The sequence below is a fragment of the Numenius arquata genome, chromosome 5 (assembly GCF_964106895.1).
Source record: "Numenius arquata chromosome 5, bNumArq3.hap1.1, whole genome shotgun sequence".
Classification (NCBI taxonomy): domain Eukaryota; kingdom Metazoa; phylum Chordata; class Aves; order Charadriiformes; family Scolopacidae; genus Numenius; species Numenius arquata.
This window is the reverse complement of record NC_133580.1, coordinates 38,356,577-38,382,605: the sequence shown is the minus strand read 5'-3', so window position 1 is coordinate 38,382,605 and position 26,029 is coordinate 38,356,577. Positions and strand designations below refer to the sequence as shown.

The window sequence follows — 26,029 nt, the reverse complement described above, 5'->3', positions numbered from 1 at the left end:
TTTGGAAAGTAGCCAAAGCAGTAAAAATTAGTAAGAAACCCTCATCCCCACAGGTACCAGAGGAAGTCTTGGGGCACTAACTGCTACAGGCCATAAATTACCCGAGACTCCTTGACGCGTAGAAGTTCAGCCATGTGAAAGTGATTCTAAGAGGTAAGAACCATCAACAAGCTCACGTGCTCAACGCTCCTTCATATGAACACGCCTTTTGAGTCATCATCCTCTCTTGCGTGTGGCAGATACGTGATCTCAAATGCAGATGTGCCAAGGAGCTTCTGTCACAGGTTTCAGGTGGTACAGAATAGATTCGCAGAAGAAAAAAAAAAAAAAAAATTTAGCAAAAAAAAAAAAAAAATCACTGAAGAGAGATATTCTACAAAGAACAGAAAAAGCTCTTTCTTTAGTGTTTCACAGCACAAAATCCAAGAGTAAGAACAACCACCCAAGCTACTCGTGTATCGGTACTTTGGCTTGGCACCTTCACGTAGCTTTGGTGGACAGCGCTCCAGTCATGGGGCAGAAGCCAGGCCTGGTAGGAAACACTGCATTCAGCTCAGTACTACCTACCTGCATTGAGCTTTTACCAGTTAGCAGCTGGTAAGCTGTTACTCAGTTACTAACACGTTTTATGTTAAATACTGGATATATTAGGAATAAATTCTTTTCAAACACAGAGAAGAAAATCACAGAATCACAGAATGATATGGGGTTGGAAGGGACCTCTGGAGATCATCTAGTCCAACCTCCCTGCCAAAGCAGGTCCCCCTAGAGCAGGTTGCACAGGAACGTGTCTAAGTAGATTTTGAATGTCTCAAGAGACGGAGACTCCACCACCTCTCTGGGCAGCCTGTTCCAGTGCTCTGCCACACTCAAAGTAAAGAAGTTCCTTCTCATGTTTAGGTGGAACTTCTTACGTTCAAGTTTGTGCCCATTACCTCTTGTCCTGTCATTAGGCACCACTGATAAAAGACTGGCCCCATCCTCTTGACACCCACCCTTTAAGTATTTATAGGCATTGATCAGATCCTCCCTCAGTCTTCTCCAGACTAAAAAGGCCAAAGTCCCTCAGCCTTTCCTCATAAGAGAGATTCTCCAGGCACCTAATCATCTTTGTATTGTAACAATGTTGTAAGCACAGTGTCATTGTATGATGTGCCAGGCATCACATACATTTCCCTTTAGGCAACAGATAGCTTGCTACGCTACCTCTATAAGAAGAAAATCTTCCACTTGGTATCTTCCCAATAACTTTGCTGTCTTCATAGATGTGGGATGACAATAGCCAGAGGCACACCTGAAATCCCTGGATTTTAACACGCACTGAACTGCCTTTTAATTGGAAAGGTCACAGGAGACAGACTTCCGCGTGTATCTCCATCTATTTCAGCTTTTCAGCAATACTCTCTCAGAGGTTCCATAGAAGACAGACAGACAGACACTTTCCAGCACTACACACATCTACCTGGCAGCAGGCCTGTCTGCCTTGTGAAGGTAGAGCTGATATCCTCCAGAGCTGTACAGCAGAAATGCTCTCTTGCAATCCGTAGCTGTGGGAGGTACAAAACCAGTCTGTATCCTCCACCCCTCTTTTTGTAGCCAGGCACTGATCAGAGCTAGAAACCAGAAGCTGATAAAAAGTGAGGTGCTTGTGAAATTTCACCAAACAAAAATGAGATATTCTGAAACGTATTGTTTTGGTTGGCTGCTTTTTCAGTCTGAAGTTGAAAAATGTACGTAAACCCAAAGATGCTCAGCCTCTTCAATTCAATTCGAACGGCAAATTGAATCTGGTCTCTCACATCCCAGTTTAGCATCCTAACTCCTGATGCACTGTGGTGCGAATGGATGGGTAGGTGCTCTTTGCTCCCTCTTCCACGCAATAACCATCTTGAACAGAGAAGCTTTCTTGGTGTCAAATCCAGTACATTCACTGGAACAGATTTAGCTCTTATGAACTAGTATTTTCCAACAACAAACAAAATTTTGGCACTAAACTTACAAGCCATTCTAGCAATGCAATAAAGGACAACTTGAAATCAGGCCTCAGCCTTTCTACTCACATCCCCGTTGTCTTCACTGTTTGCCATTAATGGATTCTGCATCTTTTGTATTTCATTGTTGCAATGAGGGAAGAATTCATTCTATTCCATAATGTCTCCTGTCATTTCCACTCCAAAGCCTTTAACATGTTTAAACATAAATTCCTGGAGCATCCTACTCTTAGTACTACATCCAGTTAAGCAAAAGGAGAGTAAAAACCAGTCTCAGGACACTGTGATAATTATTCCCTATAACCCCTGTCCACTCTTAGTTTGTCTCTCATAGAAGGAACCAAGTGATTTACTGTCCAGAGAGTACACAAGGAAAAAAAAAAGGAAATGCCACAAATATTTTTAGAATTTTATTAATTTTAACAAAACCTGTTAATTAAAGGGTGGTCAGTTGTTCAGAGAGGATTCATATACACATTTAAATGCCAACTGAGAATATTTAGTAAACTATGTACAACTGTGTCAGCCATCAACTACTGAACACTAATCAATGTAATCAAAATCTTCTGGGATACCAAAACTTTTGTCAATTCTGCTTTCTTCAAAACCAAATTTACGTTTGGCCCAGGACTTTATCGAAAAGATGTTATCTGCAAATAGAATGAAAAACATTCAGTTTTTAATGTTTAGGAAAGAATAAATTTTATTCTTGGCCACAACAAAATCCTTCCATTTGCACTCTCTCTGTGTATATGAAAAAGGTACGTACTGGGGAACATCATTACTAAGTAGATTTAGAATAGAAAATGGGAGGCTTTTGTTAATGACATATTTTTACTCAGTATTAAGTAAAATATATCTTCTTTTTTGGAGGTTACCTTGATCTTTTCTTGCTGCTCTTCTATGAGACGACTGAAAGCTACAATTACAGTGTAAGCCTACTATAGAGTGATAAGGAAAGTGTGAATATGCATAACATGTATTTTATAGGTCTTTTTTCAACTAGACACCTACTGTGTGACTGTCTACAACTGCAAAAATCAGATTCAAATTAACCATAAGGTCCTTTCTAGTCCTGCATATGTTTGTTCAGATAATATATATGTTATTTGAAAGTAAATAAAAGAAAAAAAAAAGAGATTCAAGTAATTTTATTTTAGTCACCATTTCTCTTCTAGAATCACATTACTATTATTTTAGCATATACATTCTTTTCAATTTAACATCATTTTTCACTGCAGTATTGATTAAAACTCACTACTTCATTGCTAACACCCATAAATTGCAGCATTCCTTAAGACAGGAACTAGTCACTGTGTCTGCACACCTTAGAAATAATTTTTTTTTTCTCTAACCATAAGACACTTGGTTTTAAAAGTGCCTCTCCAAAAGAAAAACATGCTACAGCATATAACCTAACTGTCCAATTAAATAGCAAAGTACCTTCTACAGCCTTACGTCTCTCAAGACCTTGAGACTGACAGCCTGTCATCAAAGTAGAAAGCCCTGACAACAGTACCCCTAGAAGTTATTTTAAAATATGTAACAAGATTGGTTTTCTATATGTAGTAAACAACCCAGTGCAAACGAAGATATAAAATACTAACAGTCAAAAGACTAAGACTATAATATCTTGCTGCACTTGGCATAACCGATGCTAGTGAGCAGTCCATCAGTAGTAGATGAATTCTAAACAAAAATGTTACAAACAATGTTCCAAATAATTTTTTTAAAAGTAAGGGCATACATATTACTTGCTCTGCAAAATGGAAATGATAGCAAAGCTAAAAAAACAACATAAAATTCAGTTAAACTTCCATGCAAGTGTTATCATGGTAATCTTCAAAACTGTGCAGCACTTTTCCTGCATGTTAAAGCTGATGAATTAGCTTAAGAAATTCCTACTTTACATTAGCATCCACCATATGATAGCAGCAATAAGGTTCCACAAAGCATTGTACTCTTTAGAAACAGATGAAAATTCAGAAAGGAAGAATTAAGCTTTCTGAATATCTCAAATTATGACAGTGCCAAACTAACCAGCACTCCTTTCCAGTCTCCTTCTATTAAAATTTTCCTTAAGAGGTTTAAACTCAACCAGTTTTAGCTGTCAGTTTTAACAGTGTGCAAGATACTACCAGAAGAACAAATCTTTTGTGTTACATTCACTAACACAACTGACAACATGCATTATTTTTTGAATCATGGTGATTTATAAGCAAATATATTGCCGCATGTTTTTGTAACTGAGGGCTATCCTATATTAAGTCAATGAAATTTACAATTCTTAACAATAAGTACTCTTTTTACTCAAATTCCTCTAGTCTGAAGCTGTGTTAAGCAATATAAATGGATACACACCAGTCCATCTATTGACTGCCTCCTTGGCTACTTTGTTTGTTTGTCCTGAAATAGAGAAAAAATAAACAAAAAAAAGCATACATCAGAGTAAAATCATACGATAGCTCCAAGGCATAGAGATTAATTAATTTATTGATGTCATTTTTAGGTAACCACATAGTATAAGGAAATTATTCTGCTGCTTCCAAACCCTTCTTCTGTTTTATGCTTTTAAGGTTCCAACAAGTAAAAAGCCAAATTAAAGAAAAACAGGAGCAAAGAAACATAAAAGATGCCATACAAACAACTTTGAGTTTTTGAAGTGTATTTCAAAACAAAATAATTCTGGTTTGGTTTGCCTAGGGGCTTAATTGTCTGTACCAAGATTGGAACTAGATACATGGCCTGAAGATACTAGAGGCAACTGAGATGGAAAATATTTTATACTCCTTTCTATACATAAGTAATCCATCACATAGGTATGCATGACTCTATACAGATAAGAAAATGACACGGGTAACAGTCTATCACATTAATCCAAAAGTTTATCATCTATTTCTGGAAGGTCTCCCAGGCTTTGATAACCCCCTCAGTGAAATGAAGACAAAATAATGCTCCTGGTTATTAAACTTGGCTTCCCTCCCTTACCACTGCTCCAGATCTAAATATATAATAGTAAGTTGCCATTACTAGAAATAGCTTTTATATAGTTTCCATGAAGCAAAACAGTATCAAGAAAAATTCCTCTTAGATCACCTTGCTCCCATTACAACAAGTACTGAATCAAATCAAGCAGGCTCGTTTGTAATGTGGGAATTTATCAGAATCATTATGGTTCTCACGCCTACACACGCCTACATATAACTTAGTTACTCCCTGTTAGTTTTGTTAGTACTTGCACGATAATACTCATTTGAATGGTCAGCATGAAATTTGTCTCCAGGGGTACTGAGAAGTGAATATATGATCAGGTATCCATTGTTATAAAGATTATACTTCAGGCAAAATTAAATTATGTTGAAAAATCAGCTGCTAGCACACAGGAATGTAAGCACTCATTATTCTACTCTTAATACTTCAGTAAGTGATGTGAAAAATGTGTAAATCAGAGTAAAATATCATTTCAAAACCAGTGCAGCAATTAGAATGTTTGGGCACAGCATGAAGAAAAACAAAAAAGAAAGATGGCGAAAAAAAGGGAGTGGGTGAGAAGATGGCATTTTTGCTTTGCTTGCGTCAGAAATTCAAGTTATTCCTAGCTTGAGAGAGACACTCCTATTTCCTTTGCTGACTTCTTGTTGCCATCCCTACTTGTTCAGTTCCTTCACTGGCAGCAGTGACAACATTCTGGCAGCTAATGACATTTTGAACAATACTTTACCTAACGCTAGTTAAAGCAAGCCTGCAGAGTAAGGGCTTTCACCGGTCAAGATTTTAAATGTGTTAGCTACGATACTTCCCTCAGCATTCTTCTGAAACTCTAGAGTAAAACTGGCAAGCTGTATTTGACTCCAGGTAATGAAGTTTGAAATGAAGGAGGGGAAATCAGGATGACATGAAACTCTGTGGATCCAGAGCTGCAAGGTGACAGCACCTGATGGCAGGGGAGCCATCCTACTCCATAGCACGTGCTGGGTCTCAGCAGAAACCTCTGCTTGGCTGGAAGCAGCTAACCAGCTGAGCCACGTGCTTCTGCATCCCACAGCAGCTCAAAATTCCTGCAGCTTTCAGCAGGCAGCTCTGTGCTTAAAGCACAGCGACCATATGGTACGGTGCATTAAAAAAAAAAAATAGTGGCAGCACGGTCCACTGTCCCCCTTCCAACATTGCTTACGCATGTTAAAAATACACACATGCGATCATGCATTTTTAAAGTGTGACTTCTTATCTCTGTCAAAGAAAAGGCTGAGGTAACCAACAGACACAGGTTGGGCAACAGGGCGGTTAGAATGGTGGTGGCTGCCTATAACCAAGCTGTGGCTACAGATGAAATCATGGTAGTAAGAGCAGGAAGCTGTAACAGGGAAATCCCACAGTGGGCAGCACCTTCAATGACTTAAATAGCAGAGAAATAACAAAAAAACCAACCACAAAAGAAACTCCTGAGACTAAAAATTATACAAATAAAAGGAAGAAATATTTTAATCATGTCATTCTTTCCATGCTCCACCTGGGACTGATCACAGACTGGCAGCAAGATGTCATGGTAGAGATATGGAAGGATCGCAAGTGGAGGCAGAACTTCAGGATGGGGAAGGTGACATTCAAACAATCTGGCTGAATATCAAAGAAGGGGCTGACTCAGTCCTTCAGAGGCTGGGAAGACACATGTCCCACATTACTCTGCTGCCGGGGGCTCAGGGTTGGGGAAACAGGAGCCACTTGTAAAGCCTCAGGCACATGACGTCTCCAGGAAATACATTCACAAGAGGCCAGGGCAAGTGTTAGCTGCGTGCAATTTCCCATTTACACTGGCTGGCCACACACCCATGTACATGATAGCACCACAGCGATGCAGGAATAGATTTATTCTGCCATCTTGAAAGCTGCTTAAACCATCAGGCATACTGTATCAACAGCAGTGCCAGCTAGTTTGGCAAGTTGCAAGGCACCTGCATGTTCCCCATGTCCACCCTGAGCAAGCTCATGCACACAAGACAGCTTGCGCTGTCTCTCGTCATCAAGTGAGACTGTCACTGCCACTGCTGCAGGATGGCACTACAGTCTGCTTAACTGCTAATTCCTTCCCCTCACATTTCTTTTTTTTTAATTTGGGATGAGGGAAACACACCTCACCCATTCTCCAGAAACTACTATGTTATCACCTCAGCTGTTGCCTCATGGCCATGGGCTGAGCATTTAGCTATCTGAAGCTTGGGATCCGACTCAACTCTTGCCTACAATTCCACTGCAGGATCTTGTCTGCCTGCTGTATCCAAGACCATGCCTGAAAGAGGAAGGAGAAGCAGGTATGGGCATTTATGGACCTGCATCATCTGAAGACACCAGCTACATCTGCATCATCACCGGCATCTTCCAGAGGCCCCCAACTCTATCGCAACAACTGAAAGAAATGAAGGAATCTGCATCTTGACTACTTTCTGGAAATGTTTTACAGTTCTTGTTGGAACTTTTATTGGTTGCATCATCTGTATGTGAACATGCATGGAGGGTGGGGGAAAAGAAGAGCAGTAAAATAGACACCCCCCAGATACACCTACTTTATGTACTGATGTAACCCAAAGCCATGCTACTTCTGACTGCCCATTCTTTAGCTCCACAGGATCATACAGCCATTGTCTTCCTGGTTTTTAGATTGCACTGAAACAGAGAGTTTAAAGACCTAAAGAAAACAATAGCATGGGAACTTAAAAATATATACGCCAAAGAAGAATCAGGACACACATTGTGTGAACTATAAAACAGAGTAACTGAGATAGTGCTTAGGGCAACTGGCTAGTTGCCAAAACCACCACAACCATTGGGTCCCAAGCTCAGCTGGAGTCCTGCTGACCACAGCTGCTCTATCAGAACTTGGTATTTGGCAGCTACTAAATAGGGCTCCACTACAGAAGCTGTGCAAGACAACGAAAGGGCCAAATGTGCAGAAGAGATGAACAATAGAGAAAGCAACATATGTTCCAGATGCTTCCAGATGTTCTCATTACCACTGTTAGGCCCCAGTTACACTCTACTTTATATCTATACATCTGCACATAGGCTGACAATATACACAATTGCTGTCTGGAGGCAATACAATAATCCATTTGTTCTGGACATTACATATTTATTTCACCAATTTGTGTGACAAGGCATCATTAGACTTTCTTGCTCCCATGCCTGCAGGATACAAGTCACTCACTTGGCTGAGGCACACACCTGTATCCTCCGCTGACCAGTTTCGGGCACACTTAGCATTTTCTAAGCAGGAAAAGGGAAGCTTGCATTTTCACTCCTGAACTGAACAAAAGCAAGCACTGTATGTACAGCAATGCAGAGCCCAGGAGCAGCAGGGCTTGCAACACTAATCTGTTACGTTAGCAAAACACACCTGGAAATATGCCCTAAACAGTGACAGACTAAGGGTCAAAGAGTTAGTTTTGACCAGTCCTCATGGAAGTCTCTTCTTCCCTCAACCCCAGATATCTCTGGAGAACTGCAGGGAACTCAAAAAGCCCAGATTCTGGGAACTGAACCATTGTCCTAAGCATCTGCCATTGTCCTTATCACAGGGACAATCCCCAGTATCCCCTTAGAGGAAAGCAAAGGCAGGGAAAGGAAGGCCCAGCAGCAGCAAATGTCTAAAAAGAAAGGGAGGGAGGGTTGGAAACATGGTTTTTAATGCAGGCGAGTGACATTCTACCAGAGACCCGCAGGGATTCAGGAGCAGACCAGGACACAGAGCTGACAAAAGGGCGGGTGGACAGCTGTAGAAGGTGCAGTAAGAAGCCTTCTAAAGCAAATGGACAGCACCTGGTCAGGAGTGAAGGCCAGCAGCACAAAAACATTAACACAGAACTGTTTCTGAACAAATCTGAATTGGCAATATATATTGGCTCAAATCTGAGCATGGACAGGCCACATTGTTTCTGATCTGATTTCGGAAGCCCTACAGTCATTCTCAGCATACGGCAGAACTACAGCCTCCTCTTTCCTCTTTATCTTCCTCCTTCCCCCAGATTTGCTCACTGTTTTCCTGGAAGGGATGGTGGTGGGAATTACAAGTCCTATTTGCATTCCAAAATGGAACAGCCAAAAACTATTGAAGCCTCAAATATTTCCACAGGAGGAGAAGACCAGTACATGCCTCATCAATACAACATATATGCTCCAGGAGACTAAGTCAGACTTCAGACACTTCCATGGCTGAAAAGCAATTGTGATAGTAAAAACCACCACCATCTCCTCACAAACATTTTCCAAACCTACTTTCAGGTTCTTAAAAAAAATTTTTTTTTTAACTCCTGCATATATCATTAAAGGAATACTAAGGAAGCAGTCGCTGAATAGTATTCAAAATCTGACTGTAAAGGAAACATATTCCAGCTCCAACAGTTATGCTAAAAACACATCAACAGTCAGAACGAGCTCACAACCACCTATAGACTTGGAAATGGAGAAAGATCTGTAGCTTTCTTTCCTCTCCTAGCTTCTATTTAATCATCAGGGTAACTTTAAGGATCATTGTAAGTAATGTCTTTATGTGTAAACAAAATTTTCAGGTTCAGGAACCTCTATTTCTATATTTATAAAACTAGCATGGTTTGGTACCACTTTTGACCTACCACAACTAATGCCACAAGAAAATTGTATGGATTCCCTCACTTAAAAGACATGTGACTGCAGAGGAAACCAGCACCTTTTCAAGGAGACAGTCACCCATCAACCTGTGGGATACATGCAAAATACAACTGCAGGCTTCAGCATGTGTGCGAGGGAGTAATTTTACAGTGTGAATCGCAATTCTTCTGCATGAAATGCAGAGAACAGCTGCAACTGTTCTCACAGGACAGTGAGGATTATTAGCCCAATCTCTCTCATGAAACTGGTCAGGGTAAATTAATTGCATTAGGCGGATTTGAATTCCAGTAATAATTCTGCATCTACTTAGACTGAATTTAAATATGAAAAATGGCAACTACCAGTATTACATATAACAGTGTATGAACCTGAATCTCAAATGAGTCCAATTATCCATTGCCTTCTGCAGAGTTATCCATTCTCTTGCTCGCAATCTGCCCTCACTTTTCAAAAACCTTGCTTACCTCACTATCATCACACTGCGAAAGATTTATGCTTAGCTGTTTTTCTTGGAGAAGCATCACTATAATATCCTGTGATGCAAAATTTCCAAAATCTTTCCCATTAATGAAAATATCGCATGCAAATAAGGAGCCCGTCTCTAAAGGCCAGGGTAGAAGGTGAACATAGAAATTATACATAGAATCATAGAATCATTTAGGTTGGAAAAGCCCTTTAAGATCATAGAGTTCAACTGTACACCTGTCGTCCACAAAGTACAAAAGCTAACTGCCTAATAACTCCTTCTGACATGTCCATCCACAAACTGACACCAGACACCCTCATAGAGAGACTGTAGCTTGCCATTGAAGACTATTCATGGCAACGATGAGATCAAGTGCCTTCTTTAAAGTCCACATTTGAGTATCCTTGAGAGTAAGTAGTCTACAGCACTGTCAACAGGGTAACTCACAGCATAGCAAGAACAGCTTTAGAAGAATGTTTTGTAACCAAGTATTAGGCAGAGATACCTCCACGCTATACAAAATCTTTACCTTCCCCCATGCTTCCCAAAGAGGTGTTTCCTCTTATATGCAGAATAAAGAGCTCTTGTGTAGAAGAGTGATAGCACATCAGAATTCTGTCAACTCCTTTGAATCCAAAATAAAACATCGTTCTTCCCCCATACTCCAGTATCCCACATAACACTTATCCCATGACGTTAATCAAGTCACAATGCTTCAGAATTCATGACTAAATTCAAGTCAATGCATAAATATGATTTTTCATTTAAATGACATCACAAATTCAATAGAACTATTTGTACTGACATATTACTAAATAATAAAAAGGAGTATTTCTTTTTACATTTAGACTCTGAATAAAGGTGCAGAACTACAAGAAAAAGTGTTGATGATTTTGAATGCTACCTACTGATCTACAACTATTTTGAAAAAGCACAGAACATAATATAGAAAGACATTTGTGACAGAAAAATAATCACAAAGTTTTGAAATATGAATGGATTAAATTAGCACTTCTGTTTCAACAGCTGTGTGTGTGTGTAGAGGTATATACGCTTGAAAACAAACCTGAGCAAATATGTAAGATAGTGCCAGTTTTGTCTCTATGGTGAGACACAGCAGTGCATAGTAAAGCTACTAATAAGCTAATCCACATCTCTGGGAATATGCCTTTAAAGGGTCTGCAATCTTTGTTAGTGTGTTTGAAAAAAGTGTCAAGTCTCATCAGCAAAAGCTCCCTCTGCCCCATATGAAAAGGTCACACTGTCAAATTTCATCAGGATGTACACAGTGTCTCTCTGAAAAACGTCCAACAGAATTTGTCAGAATTGCTACCAAAAGATCCCTCTATGCAAACAGACGCTCTTGCACTTAAGTTCACTATATTCATTCACCCACAGAAAAAGACCATTTACCTTTAAAGTATCCTACCTGAAAGCCCACGCTGCAATCTTAGTTGCATAATTAAATACATCTATTCTTATCCAAAGAACAGAGGGGAGCAATGTGCTTACAGAAGGGAAACAAGCACACCAACTTGCTGATTCAGGGCTCCATGACACCTCCTTGTTTTTCTTTCAGTGGACAACTCCATCCTCCACATTTCATTTACTAATAAAGTCGATGCTCGCAGTACAGCTAAAGGAACTTGCAAACTTCTGTGCTGCTGAACTGCATTTTGCAAGGAGGCGCATCCCAGAGCACTATGGTTTTTGTCCAGTTCAGGATGTCACTCTGCTGCACACCTCATGTGTCACAAATTGCAGAGCAGAGTCTGGAAGGCATCGCAGGAGGTCCTCTGGTCTCTGTACCAACGTCTCAATGCATGTCCAACCTTACCTATGCCAATTCTAAGGTATTTGCAGCCTGTTTTTAAGGTTTCCTGTGTTAGAGTTTTTACGACCTTCCTAGGCAATTTAGTTCTGTATTTGATTACTGCTACCATTAGGATAGTTTTTCAACTAACTTTTTTCCCCCTGCAATTTAAGGCTATTACTTATTGCCTGAGCAATAGGCTATTATTTCCTTTTTTGAAGGAGATACAGATATGTGAAACCCACCAGGAGCAGTCTTCTTTTAAGCCCTATTTTTGTAGAATTTTTTCTCCTAGAACACAGTCACTCAATGTCTGGTCTTTTTGCTCCACTCTGAATTCCCCCTAGTTAGTTACATACCTCTCCAGTAGGACAGCCAATACTGACAGCGTTACAGCTGAAGCCTCACTAATGCCAACTTGAGTAGAAAGGCTATTGCATACATATCATTGCTGGTTATACTTCTGTTTCTGTACCTTAGTATGGCGATTTTGCTTTTCACAATAAGAATGTCTTATATTCAACCTGTAAACTACTATAACCCCGACATCTTTTTGAAACCCTCCCCCCTGAACTAACTGCTCCAGATGATTCACCTAACACAATATCCTTGAATGTGTATCCATCCTTGATTTGCCACCACTGAATTTTATTCAGTGTTTTCCAGACTATCTTTGCAATTTGTCATGCTCATTTTGAAATCTCACCTTGTCCTTTATCTATGCGGTCCCTCCTGGTTTTGTCATCTCAAATGTAACAAAAGCGTATCTCCTATTCTATTATCCAGCTCATTAATACAAGTACTGAGCATATGCACAGACATGACAGATCCTATTAGAATTTGTTCGATTCAACTCCCTTTCTGATACTCAGTTACTAATGAATACACCTTGAGCATAATTATCAAATAGTTTGAGATTCAAACTACTGCAGTTCCATCAGGATTGTATTTCCCTACTTTCCTTATCACAGTATCATACAAAACAGAGTCAAAACACCAAAGACAAACTTCTCCCAACCTACAAAGGTCTCTTACAGTGGCAAAGACAAAATCTCCATGTTCTTTTAGGTGTTTCCAAATTGCTTCTTTATTCCAGGGTTTGTTTTTTTTTTTTTCTGATATCTGTTCTTGCCAGTGAAACTAGCTTATAAAATGTTAAAGTGACGAGGGGAAAAAACCCATTGGAAACACTCACATACACCACCAATGCCAAGATAAGTCTTGCACTGACACAACCTGCCCTGCAAAAAGTTTGCAGTTAAATAGCACAGAACAAGGTATCTATATTAGGAATATACACTGATAATACACAGTCCTAATCTAGATAAACCCATAAGAAAAACATACCCTACCATCCAATAACATACGGGAGATTTCCTAGCATGTGAGACTGGCAACACAGTTTTTTGAACGAGGCCAGGGAAGACAATGTTTGACAGTCCTGCAACCTAGCACAGAAGACAACAAATTAAAAACCCACAATACCTTTCCTGACCTCATTTTGCATATGGAAGTAATGAAAAGATATAAATCAGTATTTTTAAAAAAATTCCTTTGAATATCACCATAAGTTTATCAAAACAGTCTGAATGAATGGTGCCATACACAACTAACCTAGCAAGGCTAATACTGGGAGAGAGAAGCAAAATAATCACTCCACAAATGCTTTTTTGTTTCATATATAAATGATGTATAGATTACTTCCAGTTGATGCTGTCTTCAGAGCTTTAAAACACGGCCAAATGGATTGCTGCCGACTCATTTCTAAACCAAGGAGTATCATAAATGTAGTCACAAGTAGCCATTTTCCACATCACAAATTTTATCAAGTATCTACCTTTCCTAAGCAGCTCAACAGCTTTTGCCATAAAGAATTACTGGCTCAAACAATAAAATTATTCCCACATATTTCACCCTACATATTTTTTCTGCCATTCCAATATAAACAAGTAAGAAACAAAATAAACAGAAAGAACAAAAATAAGCCCTGTGAGCGTTCTCACTTATTTTTCAAGAAAAAGTAACTTGCAGAGTAGCCAGTTTATTTAAGCAGGGTGTTACATATGTTAGCTAAAGATTTGATCTTCCAACTGCCTCTTTTCTGAGTGTACAAGTAAAGCCCCACTGGCAAAAGACAAGTGATTTTAATATTATTTGTTCCTTTTTTTTTTTTTTTTTTTGCTTAACCAACTAAAATGCAGCTTCATTTTCAAGGAAGTTGGCCTAAGTTGACACTCTCCAAGAAGAAGAGTCTTGCTAGAATGTGTTTGAGGTATAAAAAAGCAAATACGCGTGTGTCTAAACATTTAGGACAGTTTTTCATTGTAGAGTAACCTCTTTGCTGGAGTCCAAACTTTAGGCCAAACAGAGAGACAGAGAAATGCTCTGAAATGCTAAGAATTAGGGCCTTTTGCTGAAAGCCAAATGATGCTTCTTTAGCTGGAACTTTAGCTTCCCAGCTTTGGTCAAAAGCCCCACATTTCACATTAAGCTTTGTGCCTTAGGAATGTATGTGCAGATGCATCGTAAGCAGCAGTGGCCTGTCCTAGTAGTCATTATTCTTGGTGGCTGTTATATCCTCCTTTCCTTCTAATGGAAGCGGGGGAGCATCCACCCTGCTCCATAACAGGGAGCAGGGGATGCAAAAAAAAAAAAAAAAACTATCTTAGCTTGATGCAATTAGTCAAGTAAATGTGTTCTTTCAGTACTGGTACACATCTACATTCTGGTAATCCATGATGAAGGTGGAAAAAAGGAAAAACAAAAAGGGTGTGGGGGGCTTTGAGGTTTTGTGTTTATTAGTAGCAGATAGCCCACAAGTTATGTACATGAACATACACTGTCTGTTTCCTGTCATATCCTCATCCAGATCTTCAGGAGATGAATACATTAAATATACAATTCTCTGAAAGATGAGGCTAAGTAAAATAAGGAATGCTTGCTTTTACAGCTACTATTTTTCTGTGTCATTTTAAGCAAGTGTCTGGTTCACTCCAAAGCAAGCTTAGCTTAACCCTCTAAGGCTAACATCAGTTTGCACGGAGACACTAGCCTACCTTCAACAGAACGGCTAATTTCTAATTGCAGATCTTTGTTAATGGTCATGATGCATAAACATAAAAAGCACAGCTTGTCTCTTAGATGCCAGGTGCATATTTCATGGTCAGTAGCTAGAAAACATCCTCTTAGTTGCAAACTGAACATATTGGATCCAGAGGCGATTAAGAAAAAAGGTCTCTCCATAAGCTTGATCTGTACCCTATTGATCTCAGTGGCACCCAGATAAGGCTTAACATTTTTTGTAGACATTCACTTTTCCAAGTAAATCATTGCATTTATGAAAATAACTATTTATGAAAATAACTACTTAATAGTTCATTAACTGAAAGCACTGACAAGGCTCTTTATTAAGTAAAGATAACCTTTCTGATATGTTTTTTGAACAATAGTCTTTGACACAAAATATAAAAGAAATATAAAAATGTAAAAGAAAAACCATTAAATCATTTTGTACATTTTCAGTGTTTTGATGAATTTTGAGTAAAACCAATGCAACTAATTTTAAAGCCGTATCCATTAGCCAGGATAGTCTAATCTTCATTTCATTTCTTCACTACTGTTCCCCCTCTGGGAACAGGGGCTATTCCCAGTATAAGTAAGAAACCTCCCAAAGAATTTAGCACTCGGTACTAAGTTTTTGTAACATGAAATATATTTGTATGCATAACAGATTTTCAAATTGATTTGAATATAATAGACGATAATAGCTGGGTGTATCAATAAAAGAATCCCCAAACAAAAAAAACCCAAAACCACAGAATCCAAACTATGCACCCCACAAAATCCAGCAGCTAAATCAATATTACCTTTTCAGCATTTAGCCTCAAGATATTAAGATGAATGAAGAAACTGGTAAACCCAGAACTATTTTCTCATAGTCTCTGTATACCCTGATATAATTCTTCAAAATGGTTTGTCAAGTTGAAATTTTTCAGTGTTTAGACACATCAGAATTAGAAATTTTTGAAGAATCTACAATGAAAAAAGACACTTTCAAGCATATACTACATATAGCACGACATTTTCATCATATTCAATTTATTTTCACACAGCCATGTAAGTATTAATTTTAGAAAATAATCTAACCCTGAACTGGACTGGTAGTGATGCCTCTGAGATCACACTTTCGGAGATTCCAAAAGATAACTATCTGGATATTTGTGGTTTGAAATCCATTATCCATTCGAACTGCTTACACCTCTTGCTACAGGATAAAAATAAACAGAGCAGAAGTAAAATGGTTCACACCAAAATTTGTACATTACATGTGTTGTATCTGGCAGTTTGCTAATTTTTGAGAACACAGCTTGTCTAGGCATGTTGTAATCCCTGTTTTAAAGGCAAGAGCCTAAAACATAAAAATTATCAGTAACTGGACATTCTAAAAACAAGCTAAATAAACCAGGAATGCTGACAGGCAACATCTAAGACTAGCCTCATAAATATTAGCAATCATACCACATGGAAATCACTTACTTCAGTCAGTATATAACTATTTCTGAGATTACTCTCATATGCAAAGGCACATGGTAACCAAAGCATAGCTACTGTGAAAAAAATAGTTAAGACCCAACAATGTTTTAATACAGTATAAATCAACTGTCCTCTAATTACAGTGGAAGAACAAGAAGTTTGACATTCTAGAAATGTTTATTTTACAGTGAACACTGAAAATGTTTATCTGTTTCCAGTCACAAGCTGGCCAGCAAGTCGGAGCAAAATAAGTATCATCTATACACTTAGGCCGACAGATAAACCTTTCTATAAAATTAATTGTCAGAAAAATTTTATTAGCTCCCTAACAAATCTCTGGCAGGCAGAAAGAATTAAACCTATGCAGCCAGTTAATCTCGATGTTTCATAAGGCCAACAAAAAAAGCTCCATTTAAATCTGGATAAATTATGAACTATTGAAAGCTTGCATTCTCCATACCTTTGTCCTCTAGTGTAATCTTTAGGGAATCTAGCAGCATCACATGTATCCAACTTTACCTACATACACATTATGTCATATAAGCCTTTCTCCTGGAGGAATAGAGAATCTCTTCTCTACAATGGTTGCTTCCCCATGAGAAAATCCTCCAGCCTAAAAAATCTGCCTCAGAGCGGAGAAACAAGGGCTCTGTCCTACACCAGCTGAAGCAGGATTACAAGTTTAACAGAGAAGTATAAAATCCCAGTATTTCTTTTCTTTTTTTACTTCCGAAGACTGTTGTTGGTTTTACTGCCTTTAATGTTGAGAAAGAATTTATTACTCAATCCTAATTCACGCAAGATGGCTTAAACAACATTTCCAAGTGGCAAAGACAAGCTTCAAGCACTGAACTGCAGTGGTCGTTAGGAGATAGCCATATACTCTGCAATTCTAGACATATTGTTACAATATCCTACCTGTAAAATGGAATTATCCAGATATATATCCAAACAAGACCAGACTATTATGTAGCTTCCTCTAGTGGTCAGTCCCTAAATCTTGTTTCTTCTGCTATTTACTGCAGTTAATTGTTACATAAAAATACTGAAATTCTGTGTTCAAATGCTGTAAACTTGGGAAGGCATTAAGAGCTTATACTTCAGCTCTCAAATACAAAAGGCAAGGAAATTTAAGTAAAAACATATAGCAAAACATTTGTTACTGATATTAAAAGGACAAGCAGTGAAGTCAGCAAAAAACAGAGTTAGTATTTTAGTATTCTGCTTTTCCCCCTTGTGAATACGCATTATAGTATATTTAATTACATGGTCAAACATGACTTTCCCACCACAAGACTCAGGAAGCAAGACAGATGTTCAGCTTTTAGTTGAGTCTTCAGATATTTGCTGTGAATCATCCAAACTTTGTTTTGACCCTGGAATTAGTGTGTGTGTGTTTTAATGTGGCTCATCTCTGTACAATAGGTTTGTTTCTGCAATACTCCTTTGAGGGAAAGAGAAATTAAAAAGGCATAGCAAAGTATTCACCACATTTGTAGGCCACTGAAATCAGATAACAATTTGATACATCTTTAAAATACCACAACAAAAATCAAGGCAGCTGTATGATACGGGATGGGAAATTAATAGAGTGAAATTTTCTACTGAGTGTCAGAAAGATTTCCTTACAGGTTGACGTCATTAAGGAAGAAGAGGGAAAACCCAATGTAGAAAGTGACAACTGCCCATTACAAAACATTACATTGAACAATTCAACTCCTAAAAGATTGCAATTATATAACATAACAGCAATCTCTGATTTCTGAATCAAAATTAAAATAAGGTAACTTGGAGTTAGTAATCTGCTGAGGTGATCTAACTGAAAATAATGACAAGGATTATATTATCTAAACTGTAGAGCTAGTAGAAAATTGTATCACATGCAGTTTGAAAATGTTTTAAAATCTGTGAAACAATAACTTTGATGATAAATTTATTCTGTGAAACAGCAGCAGTAACTTAGGTGTCTAGCTGAACACCTTCCATTGCCTCAGATTCTTTATTGCCTTCTTACACTAAAAACCATTACCTTCCTGCATCTTGTTTTGCCTTTGCACCTCCCGGCACTCTGGAACAAGAGATATGCCCCCAACCTGATTTGGGTTTTTTTCTCCCTTAAGCCCTGTAAAATTCCACTCAGCTTTGACAAAGACATTAAGTCCTCAAAATTGACATCGCCATTTATTCATTCATACGTTGCCAGCAACGATGTGCACTGCCAGTGCGACAATGACTGATGAAACATATAACGAAGCAGAAACTTTTTAATTGAAGGCCAGGGACAAATTATTTTTGAAACACTACTGCATGTTCCCCTGGGAATCCTGCAGGTAGCCCAACAAGGCTAACCTCACCAACTCCCTTAAATGCTCATCCCTCCATTGCAGAAACTCACGTGGAGCTTCCACACACTTTAACAAAAAACAAAAACAAAACAAAAAAAAAAAAACAAAACCCCAAAAAAAACCCAAAAAAAGGGCATGACTGAAGTAACTAACAATTACATTTCTTTCCCTTTCCTCTTTTCAGGATATTAGTCTCTGTCTTGCCAGCTAATGCAGTCTGCCCTAGCATTCAAGTTGTGATTTGCCCCTTTGGGCCTCGCATTGAGGAACGTGCTCACTGCGACTGCTTCAAAAGAGAGGCTCCTCAAATCATGCACTGCCATGCTTACTAGAAGGGTATCTCAGCAGTTAAAATACCTGGCACTACGAATCCCTCTGCTGTCGGTGTCTGCCTAACCTCATTCATTTTTACAGCTGTAATCAGCTGGAATGTATCTGTTACTTGTCCTCGGGAGAGCGCACAGCAAGGGATTTACAGCACAGTGACTAACCTCAGGTCTTGAGCTTGCTGATTCCCTGGCATACCATTACATCCTTGGGGAGAGAGAATGCAGCTGACAAAAAATGTCACAGCCCTTCAAAATAAATAATATCTGTCCAATTTTTGGATGTGCTGCCAACTCTGTTTATGTTCCTGGCTTTCTCTCAGCACATTTCTAAAGCGGTGGACTTAGAAGAATAAGGAAAGAGAAAGATTCAGTCAGGTATCTTCTCAGCAAAAGGTCTGTGCCTGTTCCTCATCACTCTGTAATGGCATTTTGGCATTACAGCAACTGAATATGCAATGCTGTTTGGGTAGCAATGTAAAAGCCTAATAAATAAAACATGAAAGTTGAAGTAGAGAAAATTCAATAAAATTTCATGCATGCTTTTCATTTTTCATGCTAAGGATCAGAATATTAAGTATATTTCAGTGCCCAATTCTGTATTAAGTATTAAAGTCACTCATTTATTGTATTCCATTAGAATTAGAAACTCCAACCAAAACCCAACATGTCAGAGACGGTTCAAACAGTAAGTCATTCCACCACACTCACGTATAAGCGACAATTAAGTGTCTCTAATGAAATGTTTATGTTTTAAATAGACAAGACAAAGTAAGTAGAAAGATACCTGTTTTGCCAGCATGGAATTGAAGGTAAATGGGAGCCAGAGACTACTCGTCCTAAACACATTCTACGGTTCAGCACACTTAGTTATAGAATTAATATGGTTCTAGAAAGAATGGTCCTGATACTAATTCTAACACAACAGAGTATTTCAATTTTAGGATTGTTTGTTAACTGTTCAGTTGCTGGCAGAGTAAATATCAATAAAACCCCCCTTACACAATACACCAGAACATGAAAAGAAATGGTCAGTGTACCTGTATTGTATTGCTTACAGATTCAAAAAGAAAAGCAGCTATGCTTTGGCTTATCTCTGCATACCAGATTTTAAGCTAAAGAAGTGCAGACCTTTGCGTACAAAATTTCACTTTAAACATTATACAACTTACGCATTTCTTCAACAACGTCTGGATCACATTCTCTGTATTTGTCTATTTCTGCCTTTAGCTGTTCTTTTTTCTGCCGAAGGGCAGCAAGTTCCTCTATTAGAGCTGCACGTTCCGCCTGAGGATTCAAAGTACATTGGGAGATATAAAAAAAATTACAAAAATAAAAATCATTAATTATTGCACAGAACGTTTTTCAAAAAATAGAAATATGTAAATTTAAAAGCTGTTTTCATTACTGCTTTTTGTCAATGACCCAGTTCAGCATTTTATGCACACACAAAACTCTCAGTGACACTAAATGATACCAAGTACAAACTGGAAGGAAAAAAAATTAAGGCCAAAATGGATAAACAAAAGAACAATTTTCTACAACCTTTGAATTCAATGTGGTTTGACAAATTCCAAACAGATCTCTTAATTTTGGGGCTTAAAGGTTAAACGATATTTAGGAGTGCTAGTCTTGTGATTAAAGACAGCATTACAGAAGAATCTAGCATTCACTCTTCCACAAATGGGGATGCCGTGTATGAACATTCTCTGAATTTTTCTCCTTCTTTTTTCCACACCATTTAAGAGCAGTGGTCTCAAAAATAAATTCAGATATTTATGACACGGTAGTTTTTGCTGGGAGAGCATATAGTATCGACCTTAGATTTCTATTGATCAATAAGAATCTGCAGACACTGACTCAACATGAGCTCTCCCATCGCCAACTCAGCACATGTTTCTAATTCAGTCTGTAGTTACAGCCAAATACTGTAACTGGCTGATATTCAAAGGATTCATGCTAAGGCACTGGGTAGCCTAAAAGAGCCAGATAACATGGTTTGTAAACCGTCAGGTTTTTAGTCAATGGCAACCTCCACGGCAGCCCAGCAGACTGAGGTGGGCTTTTGTTGCTTTTTTCCCCAAACTTCCATATTCCCAGTGCTTTTGCCAACAGTCTGGATTCAGCGCGTTCTCAAAATGCAGATTGGAAACCAAAAGCTTCCTGATGGTGGGGTATGGAAGCCAGTTGCTCAGAGACCTACATCATGATCTAGATTTCTCAGGACTTCTTCCTGATGTACAATCTGTAACCAAAACGTTGGAAGCATCAGTCAGAAACGGATTTCCAGGACCAATAGGTTCTTGTGACTAGGGCAGGCCACATGGTGAAGCCCAAGTCTCAAACATTCCATTTGGAAACCTGACAAGCACAAGTGTGTGAGAAACCTGCCTGTGATTCCCTGATTACAGTCAAACCCAGACAGTTTCTATAAAACATTTTAGATTCTAAGATTTGGCACTTTCCTACAAAATTCAATTCGAGCTGAAAGCTTCTGGCCATTCCCATTTATGCATTTATTTATTGGAGGTTTAAACCACTTTAGACTGAGGATCTCAAAACAAATCAGCAACTTAGAATACCATATGTATTTCTAACTAATATGCTACTTCATATGTATGGTAAATATGAAGCCTAAATATTATTTCGCAGTGTTAACAGCTTCAGCATGCAAAGAGCACCAAGCTTACATGGCTGCTCAGAATAGTAATTTAGAAATCTAGATTGTAAATAAGATCAAAAAAAATAAGACTCCCAACACTTAAGTTTACAGTTACTAGATTTGGCAGTTTCAGCAGCTTTTGGCAACCTTGGTACATACCTCTGGGTAATTCAAGTTTTAAGATATCTTTAAATCTGAAAAGCCCGGAAGATTACTAGACTTCAGGCAGTCACACATTTTCTCAGCCTTGAAGCAGCCAGTTGTCAATATTTTACTCATTAGTGCATGACCAGCTAAGGAATAATCTCATATCTGATTTTTTTCTGTCCCCTTCTCATCTCCGGTATTTAGAATTCTTAACGGATTTCCAACAATTACATTAGTATTTACAAACCGTGCATACTTGTAGCCCTATTTCCCAGTAAGAATGCCTCCCCCCAGAGCAACTTACAGTATCTTCACGTCCAATTTTTGCTTTCTCAATGCTTTTTTGTAAAGCTTCTTTTTTCTGACTGCTTTCAGCAAACTGATAAAGGAAACAAAGAACAAAATCAAACTATTTCAGTAACATATATTAAACATACTTATGTGTATACATAGAAATATATTTAAATAAACAGGTGGATATACACTTTTAAGTATATTAATTTATATATAACTTGCGTAATAAAAATAAACACAAAATAAATACAAAAGCACCCAAAATAAGTCTAAGGCTCTGAATGACACAAAAGACTTAGAGGAAGCAACCTAAAGTCTAAGAAATTTTCACTCCCATGGCACATAATCTTGTTACATACTGCCATGTTCAGCATGGGACCAAAATCCTATTTCATACTATAACCTGGCATCTCAATGCAAAGGACTCCATGACATGGACACTCTGGATTAGATGATTTCTTTTGGTCCTTTTCCAGCTCTTCTTATTCAATGGAAGCAGTGACAAAAGCTGCAGCAGATCCACCTGCTCAGCTGCTGATACCAGTCTTCCCAAAGCCTGGCATGCCATTGGCACGGCCCCAATTCCTTTTGCATACTGGTGAATAGAAGCCTCTATAGCTCAAAGGCACGCAAAGCCACTGCCCCCTTTTTGTGTGCTGCACTCACACTGCTCGACTTCAGAGTTCCCTTCCTTCAGGCCTGCGGCAGAGGAATCTCACAGAAGTGGTATCTCACAGGGCTGGTGTGAATACTCCCTGCGTTTTGCTGTTACTCCGGGAGGAATTGCTCATCAAGAGAGACCTCTCTCTATTAACCTGCCACCCGTCTTGAACCAGGCCCTTCCAGTTTAGTTGGAAGTTTTCCAGAGAAACTTTGGAAACCCTCAAGCTGAGCAGGATGTATGACTCGCCCCTCAGGGACAGAATACTCAGCATTAGCCAAAGCACCTTGAAATATTGAATGAGATGAATGCAAAAAAATTCTAATAAAAAGTAGTTTGGAAACTAGTTACTCCATTTGAAACCAACACAAAAACACAAAGAAAAAAAAAAAAGTCAAAATAGTATGCTTTCTAAGTACTCTCACTCTTTGGTTTAGCTTTAAGATATAAACTAGTATATCAGACTAATTGCCAAGACAATGAAGGTGGCTGTCAGAGTCCATGTTTCTCTCCGCCTCAAAACCCTCACATGAAGCCTCCACTTCTGTATTCCCTTTCTCACTTAAGGATCCCACTGAGTGGAAAAGCATTCCTAGACATTTATTTCAATCCCTAGCCTTGATAATTTAACCTTACCATTTATATTCTTGTGCAGTTGAAACACCAAGACCACATTCATCCAATGCAAACAGCTGTTCTGGAGCTATAATCACTTCTCAATTTCTATTTAAACTCACATGCAGGCCGTATTTTCAGAAAAGCATATTAAATGTAAATGCATGACAAAAATCAGGCAGAGCTTACTGCCAGCTCCTAGAGATCAGCCATATCGGTAAAAAAGAAACTCTGTACTAGTAGTTCATATAGATTAAGACCCATCCCAAGTGCAGCTCACTGGGTTTAGGGGTTCCTTTTATAGCTCAACTTTTAAAAATCACTTACTCTTTCTGGATAAGTATGTGTTCACGCACATGTGAATGTACATGCAGACAAGAAGGTCTCCTTTCAAAAGAATATTTTAGTTTTTCTTGAATTTATATAGAAATTACACTAATGGCAAGGCATATAAGATTTGAGGAAAAATACATCCAGCTGTTTACTCATTGCTTTCAGTGCAAGTAACCACAGAGGCAGTGTGGGTTTCAGTATGTGGCTCGAAGTCCTCCAACATCTTCATGTTGGTGGATAGTTAAACAGTACTTTTTCTGGGCTTTCCACAAAATCCGTATAACACTAAGTGTGTTAGTCCCCACGTTATGCCGTACTAAATGGAAGTATATGGTTCAGAAGAGGACAAGTACTTAGGTGTAGTTTACAGTTCATGAAGCCCTGGGAAGACAAATACCAGAGCATACAGTGTTCAATATCTCTGAAGAACTTTTCTGGAACAAAACTCGCATAGGAAGCAGAGAAGCCAAGGATCTTATCTAGGCCCATATACCACAAATGCAAAGGATTAGCCAATGCTTTCTGCAATAGAGTGGCCATGAAGATGTCACTTTCTCTGTTTTTTCATATTCATGACGTTCTTTAGGAACGTTTCTGCATTCTCTAAGATGGAAGCAGAGAAGAAGCTCTCAGGGAGTTGCAATAAAATCATAAAAGCTAGTTTCCAGCTTGGTTGCATGTTTCCCAGTATGGCACCTTATTATTTTCTTGGTCCTCTATATTCCACAGCATTTAAGCATGAAAGAGACAATAATGACAAAAAATGAGAACTACAGAAATTTCTTAGATTCTGACCTGTATAATATGCAAGGTCACCATGCCATGAGGTTATATGATTAGAAGATCTTCTTCTGTCTAAAAGCAATGATGATTTTTATGTAATTTTATTCAAGATTTTGCTTTCTTCTCTCTCAGATTTTAATTTCTTGTGTAGTTTGGTGTTTTGGTTTTTTTTTTTTTTTTTTTTTTTTTTTTAATTCTGTCTTCACAATCAAGAATTTACAAAATAAAAAGAAACCCCAGCTCTTTGTGTGTTAGTTAGAAGTCACAGTGGGTATTCCCATGACAACAAATAAAAGATGAGGATAAGGAAAGGAATAGCAGAAGGAGGTGAGATATTGAAAAAATCAAACGTAGGACAAGGATGCAAACGACAAGGAACAGATGGTGGGGGCCTGTGCAAGGAATCTATGACAACCAGAGAAGCAGGAAGGCTTGGAGACAGAGGTGGGAACACAGCTGAAAATAACTGTACATAAAAGAAGGAAAGACAGCAAGTATAAAGGAGTCAGAGGAAGGATGAATACAGATGATACAATACTTAATTGAGAGGTAAGGACAAATGGTAGATCACAGGCTATAGGGCATTAAAAGAAAAAAAAAAAGACAAAATTTGCAAGTGTTGTGTATGTATGATAGCAGAGGATCACATCTGGCCAAATACAGTGGCTTACTTTCCCACTCACCAGCTGTAAAAAAGCCTGATTGCACAGAAGCACAGTAGCAGATGGAAGATTTCAATTCTTGGAGCAATCTTGGGACATTTTTCAAGGGAACTGGCAAATAATTTCTCAAGAAACACTAACCAGTCTGAGAGAAACCTGACTCTTGCCAATAGCAGTGAGATTGATCTGGAGAAAAAGCTGTTTACTGTTCCCGTCTCTGTTTCTTAAGCGAGATGTCTGGTCTGATACATGAACAATCTTCTGCCACAAATGTAACTGACCAGGTGTGGAAAACAAGTATAGAAAGAGATACTCTACTGTACTGGAAAGTTTCCTATCTGTCTGACTGCTCTGAATCAGCACACAATCAAGCAAGATGCAAGAAAGCTGAAAAAATGTCATCTAGGGAAAGCTGTTCAAAGAAGGACGGGAGACTAAATAATTAAAAGTTAAAAAGTAAAAATTCTCCGCAAGAGCATTTTCAGTGTTTGCAAAACATGGTGGGAGCCTGCAAGAAGATACATTAATGAAGTAAGTAACTAGCATCTTTAAAACAGGAGAGCTGGGAAACAGTTCCTTTAACTTTACAGACCACTGCGGTCAATTAACTGACCACTGGCCTAGCTTCAACACTAATTCAACCCAAAGTCCCCCAAAGGAATGTTCTTTCTTACTTTGCAAAGATCGCACAACGTTTAGCTACATGTTTGTGCAGCAGTCTCGTTGTGCTAAGTGCTACGTGCTGATGATAACCATC

At 38.5% G+C, this 26,029-nt stretch overlaps 1 protein-coding gene across 1 annotated transcript in view; it reads right to left on the bottom strand.

The window, feature by feature from the left end:
• Positions 1-2,395: 2,395 nt before the first annotated feature.
• The window catches only part of MND1 (meiotic nuclear divisions 1), a 39,560-nt gene continuing 15,926 nt past the window's right edge, over positions 2,396-26,029 (bottom strand). The window contains exons 4-7 of the mRNA XM_074148293.1: positions 22,229-22,303; positions 20,288-20,402; positions 4,353-4,397; positions 2,396-2,641 (exon numbers count right to left, since the gene is read on the bottom strand). Of these exons, the coding sequence (XP_074004394.1) occupies positions 2,535-2,641; positions 4,353-4,397; positions 20,288-20,402; positions 22,229-22,303 (342 nt within the window). The 3' untranslated portion in view covers positions 2,396-2,534. The remainder of the gene's footprint in view (positions 2,642-4,352; positions 4,398-20,287; positions 20,403-22,228; positions 22,304-26,029) is intronic.